We start from the raw sequence: 8282 nt of genomic DNA on the forward strand, positions 1-8282 counted from the left end.
CGAGAGGATCACGATGATGCCCTTAGTTTGTTCCTAGCTTGACTAATTCAAAAGTTATTCGAGAAAAACTCTCCATATCTAGCGCCGCCATTTTGACTTTTTCGACCCCTGTGACGTCATCTTTGACCTGACCTGAAAATGACCTTTGTAAAAATTGTAGATCTTGACCGTGCGTATCCGATGCCGTTTACCGTTTATCGCTGCGATGTGTAGTTTTTTAGATCTGAAGGGGGGGCCGAATCGGCCCCCCCCCCCCCCGCCAGTTTCTTGTCCCGGCGGAGCCCGCCAGGAATAGGGTTAAAGGCTTCCCCGACTGCCTACAAAACTGAGGCTTGACAGATGGCTGAAAATGCTGAACAATTTTGTGACAAATGTATTCAAAAGCATCGAGAAATAGTCCCAATACATAGCGTTCTGTAAATGTGTCCTATCGTATCTTAACAATATCGGGTCTTCAGCAGCACATTTCATTCATAAAATTGTCAGAAAAGCCTCCAATGTCAATGTTCACTGTAAACAACACCAACCTAACGGTATGTGCTCCCTCTGTTGGTGAAACACCGTCGGAACTGAGCTTTCCAGTCCTCATCCCGCTGCTTACGTAGCAGGAAAACATGTAGCTTCACTGACACCGGAAGAACACAAGCTGGCCGGCGCCGATGACCGCAGCTGACCTCCGACCAGCGGCGGCGGCGGCAGCTGACCTCCTGCGGCGGCTATCGGGCCGTGAACTTGTCCCAGAGGTCGCGCACACTCAGCGGCCGGGTGGGCAGGCGGCGCTGAGGGTGCAGCGCCGCCTCCAGCACGTCGGCAAACACGGCCGCTACGCCGTCGCCGGTGACGGTGCTACACTCGCGGTAGGCGGCCGCTCCGAGTCGCGCCGCCACGCGCCGACCGCGCTCGGAGCCCATCGCCTCGCCGGCGCCGGCGTCGCTGGCCTCGATGGCGTCGCGCGCCTCCGCCTTGGTGCCGGCCACGACGAGCGGCACGCCGGCCAGGTGGGTGTCCAGCTCGGCCTTCCAGTCGGCCTCGAGCCTGCGCCAGCTGGACGGCTCGGTGAGGTCGGCGCAGAGCAGCGCGCAGTCCGTGTCCCGGTAGGCCGAGTAGGCCGTGAGCCGAGAGCGCAGCTGGCCGGCGCCCGACAGCGTGTCAAACAGCTGCAGCTCGTAGGTGGCGTTCAGGTGGTGGGCCGTCACGTGCACCATCTTGGACAGGCTCTCCAGGCAGGAGGACGACGGCGACGGCCGCCGACCCGAGGCGTACGTGTGCATGAGGCTCGTCTTTCCGGCATTGTCATCCCCAATCAGGACACATTTGATGGTTCTTGGGGGCAGCGACATAATGTCGTCTCGAAATACAGTAGCTAGTGAGATTCTTCCTTAGCAGATGACGTTCTCCCACGCTTGCACTCAAGGGTTCTGTAGTACCTACTTATACAGCTAGCAACCGTTTTACAGGATCACCGAAGTTCACCACTTCTCCAGCTCGATCACCCCTGCGATCACTGGCGGCAAACGACTCAGCTGTGACTGTCCGGGACAGGAGCTACAGACAGCATGGGACCACAACGGAAGACCACAAGATAAGGCCGCACACTGCACAGCGCCGGCCGCTGACGTCGCCAGGCCCAATCGCTCCGAACGGAAACGGTGACAGCGCTGGTCTAACTGGAAACTGACAGAAGTTTGGTGTAGGCGACAGGCGTTTTGTGAGTGAATTCAGCTGCGTTCCTCATCAGCAAAAAGAAACTGTAAACTGTGGTTGCTTTCGCGTACATAAATCGTGTTTGCCTCCCATTGTTATTAACGAACAAGCGATCGCGGAGGGCGTAGGTACGTAGGGTGAATAGGTCAAAAACGCCCCCATTAAGCGCGAAACCTTCTGACACTCAACCAAACACAGATTACTCAAACCTTTGGGCACCATCATGTAGCTCATTCTTTTTACTACGCTTTGAGACCAAGAAAAGACACCTGCGTGTGGTATTTAACCCCCCAAAAAGGTTTTCGCATACCCTTACAAAAGGGCGTTTTGCACCATACCCTGGGTAATACGCCCACACCCATGTGCAAAGCGCCCCCACCCCATCCATCAACAGAAAATGATAAACATGGCAGAACTTGACGTCATTCTGACGTCATTTGTGGTCAACCTATCATAGCCTTTGGAATAAAATTGTGTTGCAATGTGTAAAATGGATGCCCGGAGGAGTCCTGAAAGTTTGGTGACGATATCTGCAGTCGTTTAGGATATATCAGCAAAAAAGGACAGGGAGAGGCCTTTTCGGCACCCACCTACAGGGCGCTACCCTGCACTCTCACCACCGTGCAAAACGCCCCCCTTTCAGAAAACTGGGGGCGTCTTGCCCCATGCATCGAGTAGGCGTCTTTCCCCATCCACTCCATTTCCGGTCAACAAAATATTGACAAAAAACGCGCCACTAACGCCGCAGCATAATAAATTCAACAGAATGGCAATAAAACGCAGTTTTTAGTGAAGTGCACAATAACAAGTTTTGTGATATAAAGAGGGCATCAAAATCTTAGGAATCTTCTGTAAAAACAACAAAAACAACACCCAAAACCAACATCAGCACCTACCCACGCTGCTCCTCAAGACGCAGAACCGGAAATAGAGACCTACGTAAACAAGCAGCTGACTGTTCTGAAAGACAGGATAAAACACCTATCCGTCGATAAGAAATACGATTTTTTTAGGGGAGGCGTTTAACCCAGGGGTGCGTTTTCCCCACAGTTACCCTACGAGTTTATAGAACCATCATGCTGTCTGCAGCTCCTGTACCGGACAGTCACAGCTGAGTTGTCTGCAGCCAGTATCGATATACTACCTTATCAGGAGAAGCCTTTTTTACACACCCAATGTGCTGTGTAACCCGTCTCAATATATATTACGAGTTTACCTGTGTTCATTGGGAAAAATATCATTCCATTCCATTCCATTCCAGCTGTTTATTGGTAATACAAATTAAACGCATAATGTATAGTAAAATAAGAGGAGGCACAAAAGCCAAAGGGCTTAAGTCTCGGTGCCAACTCTCGTGATGCAGTGCACCGGAAATATGTATAATACTAGCGCAGACACATATACATGCATACTTACCTACATACATACACGTACATACATACACATACATACAAACATACTTACATACGTACATACATACATACATATATACGTAGGTACACGCCTGAACACATTCATCATCTCTCATACTTCGAACATACGCTCAGTCAGAAGTTCGCCCGACCGCCGCCCCGTCGCCGGCCACCGCCCGCAGCCACCGCCCCCGCACGCTCCGCCAGGAGGCCGCGCCCAACCCTGGCCGAGCTAAACACACCCCGTGGCGTTTTTGTAGCCTTATGCGTTCGATCGAGATACGAAAGATCTTCTGCACTAGATAACCTTCGCCCCAGTGCGGCCGGGGGGGGGGGGGGGCATATGTTACCACCCTGTCGCTTTTTTTTGCGTGTGAATAAAAACCGCGGCGCGTAGCGCCACGCCGCTTCAGGTAGCTTTTGGTATATCAATTTTGGACAATGCGTGAAATTTGTGACCCCGGGTCATGTCAGGTCAGGTCACCAGGTCAAGTTAACTGACCAAGCCTAAAAAAAAAGTTTGCAATCATGTCCAGCCTGCAGTGTTTGTCAGAAAGGTTTTAAACTTGGTGGATTGCATGCTGTTATGGGCGCCTACAATTTGTATATCTCGGATTTTTTATATCCGTGACCTAAGGTCAGGTCAGTGGCGTGACCTTTCCATTACAAGTCAATGGAGAAAAATGAATATGCCTCTAGATCCGTGTGTACGCAAAGGAACAGTCCAAATATTTCAGAATCACAATGATTTAGTCCACTCGTGATGACCAATGTGTCATTTTTGCTGATAGCCTCTAGAAAGGTCATCCGAGGTCATTTGAGGCTACAAACAGTTTTTTGCCAATAACTCGCGATTGGCAAGAGATAGAACGCTGGCGATGGTCTCATTGTGCTTGTCTTGTTGAGCCGCATCGACTGATTTGCAACATGACCTTTTCCGGTCAGGTCATGACCTTGACCTGAGGTCAAATTTTCAAGTTGAGCTTTCAAGGTCAAATTATAGTTCATTCGACGCGTCTCGGCGAGGGGAACACGATTCTGGCAATAGAAGTGTCGTGGCTTTTTGTAGTCGATAGTTATTGTCGAAAAACACTTTTCGTAAGAACAGCTGTTTTTGGAGTTTTTGCCCTCTGGAGGCTAAAGCGTTGACCTGAGGTCAATATTGATATCGACCTTTTCAAAAGAAAAGTTCAAAAGCTATCGATTGCTCTTGCATGCGTTTTTCTAGCTACCATAGTTCCTGAGATAGCGGCATGTTTTCTGAAAAATATAATGACATTGGCAAAATTTTGACTTTTGATGACCTCTGGTGACCCCAATATTGCTCTAAGGTGAAAAATGACTGAAATACTTTCAAACGTACGCATTGAGAGATATCGACTGCTTTTTACCGCGTCTTTCTAGCCCTCTTAGTTTTTGAGTTAGAGGTGGGTGTTAACATATGCCCCCCCCCCCCCCCCGACTAGGGCGAAGTTGGCTGAGACCGCCACCGGGGCGCGGGATAAATAACAAAGGTTATCCAAAAGTGTGCCTGATGTCTGCTTTCTACGCCCACTGGGTATTGAGGCTGGTTCTGGATGCTTAGATTCTAGATTCTTACTTACCCTATTTAAGAAGTCAGCTGCTATGTCCCGTACCATCTTAGGCCTTTAAAACATTTATCATGTGACTTTTCTTCAAACTGTGTGAACAATTTTATGTGACTCTGGGTCGACTAAGGGTAGCTCATAGGGCTGCAGATGCAAAAGCAATCACAAAATTAAAATATCTATAGTTGATCGATTAGTTAAAAGAAAAGTGACTTTTAATCGGACTGACAAATTCCCAATCATCGCATCAAAAACAAACATGACAGGTGAAAACAGTAAAATAAAAAATGCACCTTATAGTTTCCGGATAGATTCATTTAGAAATAACAATTTATCGTATCACTGGCGGATCCAAGGGGGTATTTAAGTCACCTGCCTTCCCTGCAGCGCCCCGAAATCGACAAACATTGCGGTTTTTCGATAATAAAACGAAAACTATTATAACTAACTTATCAGGAGGAGTATGCTTTAAACTCCACATCGGTGCGTAAGGAATCGAAAGCCGATGAGTTTTTGGAATTTGGAGAAACTGTTTGGGGGTATCCTCCCCCCCCCCCCGTAGCATCCAAGACGCCTTTCTGGATCTCCGCCAGTGTGACCGTATCGTGTTCCGGAAGAAGATAGGCGAATAGAGAGATGCATTAAAGGTATTTACCGGCATAAACACACGTACTGCGGAAATGTCAATACCTATTAAACTCGTCCATCCCGGAAAACGGATGTCTGACAGCAGCGGTGACGGTAAGTGGACCCGGAAAGATGAGCAGTGATTCAAAGTTGCCGGTAGACTATTTTGAGCGCTGCTAACTTCCCTAAAGCTAGTACAGTCACATTGAGTGAGAGTGAGACATCTTAGAAATGAGGAAATGTCAGCTTATACTGCTGTGGACAAGCTAGGCAACATATCGGCCTGCCAATATATTCACCAATTCAAAAGCCAGCTGGTCCCAATCGGCAATGGCGCAGTTGAGAATCTTCAGAGTAATTTGAATTATCAACTACACACGTGCCTAAAGCTGAAAGGAAAGCATGCGATTTAGGTCTTTGTGTCATAATAAAAAGCTTCAGGCTGTTAACCCTCGCCGACACAGGCTATTTCGCGTCCTTCGACGGCACAAGGGGTACGACCCCCCCCCCCCTCGCGCTTGGCCCCTGATTGAGCTAGAGCTTCGCGCAAAAAAAAAAAACGAGCGTCTTGCCCGTGACTAGAGGAAGCCAATAATATCCAATTTTAAGGTCCTAGGTCATCGGTTGACCTTCTATAGGTCAGGTCAATGACCCAAAAGTCGGGAAAATCGGGACCTCTTAAAACGTCGTAACTCGGAAAGTGTGGCTGCTACTGGGTTTTTCGGGGTGCTGATCACGAATATCATGTTAGCTTTGATCACATTTGATGTCTTTATGCATTTAGGCCAGTTCGGGTCAGGTCAGGTCAGGTCAACCAGTAGGGGTCCTGCCGGGTATTCGTAGTATGTACATGTCAACCGCCTCTGACAGCTTCGTAACATGTTACGAAGGCACCAAATCTACTTCGTAACTATTTAAACGGCTGCTAAATTCGAATTCAGCTCTGAAAACTAGCCTAGAAACATGTAAAACTCGAAAAAGTGAGCCCTGCAGGTCATCAAAGGTCAATGGCCTAACCTGACCTTCCGGTGACCTTGACATACATCCTAATGCATGGGAGCAGCATCAAGTCACATGTTTGAACACTTGAAACCATGAAAAGACTGCAAACGCGCGGCTAATGCAAGCCGACATAGGTACGCCAAATCGCGATTCCGGCCAAACATGATCTCAAATAGTAGGTCACAGGTCAAAGGTCACTTGGGTCCAGGTCATGAAAATTCCAGGGTTGGTGTAAAATTGATCAACTCGAGAGTACTGAGAGTTTGGTTGCGATCGGCCGCTTTTTACGCAATTTATTTGCAGAAAACCTTAGGCAAGGTTTCATCCGTTTCATCAAACCCCCTGTGCCGGCGAGGGTTAACTATTGTTATGCTTGTTAACTGATTGTTGTCGACTTAGCTGCAAAGTACTATACGATACCATCGTAGTCATTCATCACGTCACGTTGTCAAATCAAAACTGCCAATTACCATGTAGTTTTGCTCATTTTACCGTCTAGACTCCGCCAGAAGAATGGCGTCCCATGCAGAAATTCGCATGTTCCCTGAATCCTGATCCAATTGGTTCCAAGATATTATTGTTCTGTCAGCTTCTTTCTTTCTTGTGCCCCCGATTCACATAAAACGCGCAAACTGACCAGGCATAATCGATGCCTTACGCATCAACGACCATAACGTGCCCGACAAAAAAAAAAAAAAAAGAATTTTAGCGCTGCCATTCCACGGCTCGGTCATGGGAGTACGCAGTACGATCATGAAATAGTTAATTCAAAGGAACTGTTATTTTGACGGAGCTGTCGCGTTGCGAGCTAATGACATGGCGATGACACTGTTAACAGCGGAATAGTATGAACAAATAGAATAGTTATACAGGGACAATATAGGCAATGGACATGGTCATCTGCAACGGAAACGTCATAATGACTGTATCAAATATTCAGGGCCAGTGATGACTGCTGGTCGAGAGTGCTGTTTGCTGCTCACAGCTCTCATAACAATGTTATTGACTTTTCCGGAGGGGATGGTGAGGTGTGCTTCGCGTTACAGCCGTAGGCGTGCATGGACTGGATAGTGGATAGTCAAATGTCTGATAAATTTTGCATTGAGTCGTGGAGGCGGCGATAAGCGAGTTTACTTGTTTTTTTGCTATGATCACAAATGCATAAACTCACATCTCACATCAACCGTAACAAATGTGATGTTTGTATCTTCTCACATCACAATGTGAGAAGACGGGGACATTTTCTATTTCGCAAATAATTTATTGATTCAGTCCACATTGACCCTGTTACGATTACCGAAAACGCCGTTTATAATGCAGTAATATGATAGGTGGCAGATAATGTGAGGAGTTTCTAATTATAACAGTAAATGATCGCAGTAGGTATGCTGAGAAATGTGAAAATTATGGATGATGGATGATTATCCTAAGAAACATTGATCCCATTGGATGATCGATGACGATAACAATGTTCCTGAGCGTGTCTTCTTTGTGACATTGTATGCACACTGTACGTCGCATATAGAGCAGAGGTGCTAGCGCGAAGGTAGGGGATGGGATGGGTCTTGCCATTGACTGCAAATCACGCCCGCTCGGCACGTGCCTGAGAGTGGAATGCGCTGTCATGCCTTTGGACCAACGCCAATAGCTGCACGCGGGCGCGGACACAGCTGCACTGACACGATTGACAGGCTTGACATAGTCTCACATAGTGACATAGTGACTGGTGACATAGTGGCATAACTTTGTTGCATACTCGTCCATTGCGTGACAATTGATGACAAGCCCAAATCTATTTTTATTGGATGTACCAATTAGTTGAATTTAGATCAAATAAATTAGGTATGTCATCTTTTTCAAAATCTTCCTACTGATAGTAAGTTGATGATAACAAATCTAACGAGGCTGTACCTAACATTTGGGGCCTTGGCTGTAACCAAAATATTGT

At 47.4% G+C, this 8282-nt stretch overlaps 1 protein-coding gene across 1 annotated transcript; it reads right to left on the reverse strand.

Annotated features, from left to right (window-relative positions):
• Positions 1–357: 357 nt before the first annotated feature.
• On the reverse strand, positions 358–1553 carry LOC122366195 (rac-like GTP-binding protein 2). Its single transcript, XM_043338161.1, has one exon. It carries the CDS (start codon positions 1338–1340, stop codon positions 717–719), a length of 624 nt encoding a protein of 207 aa, XP_043194096.1. The 5' UTR covers positions 1341–1553; the 3' UTR covers positions 358–716.
• Positions 1554–8282: the final 6729 nt, after the last annotated feature.

Source organism: Amphibalanus amphitrite, unplaced genomic scaffold, assembly GCF_019059575.1.
Source record: "Amphibalanus amphitrite isolate SeventyFive unplaced genomic scaffold, NRLGWU_Aamphi_draft 000790F_arrow, whole genome shotgun sequence".
Classification (NCBI taxonomy): domain Eukaryota; kingdom Metazoa; phylum Arthropoda; class Thecostraca; order Balanomorpha; family Balanidae; genus Amphibalanus; species Amphibalanus amphitrite.

Bases quoted from the DNA above. Each gene is read 5' to 3' on its own strand.
- LOC122366195 (XM_043338161.1), bottom strand. From the start codon at position 1,340: ATGTCGCTGCCCCCAAGAACCATCAAATGTGTCCTGATTGGGGATGAC.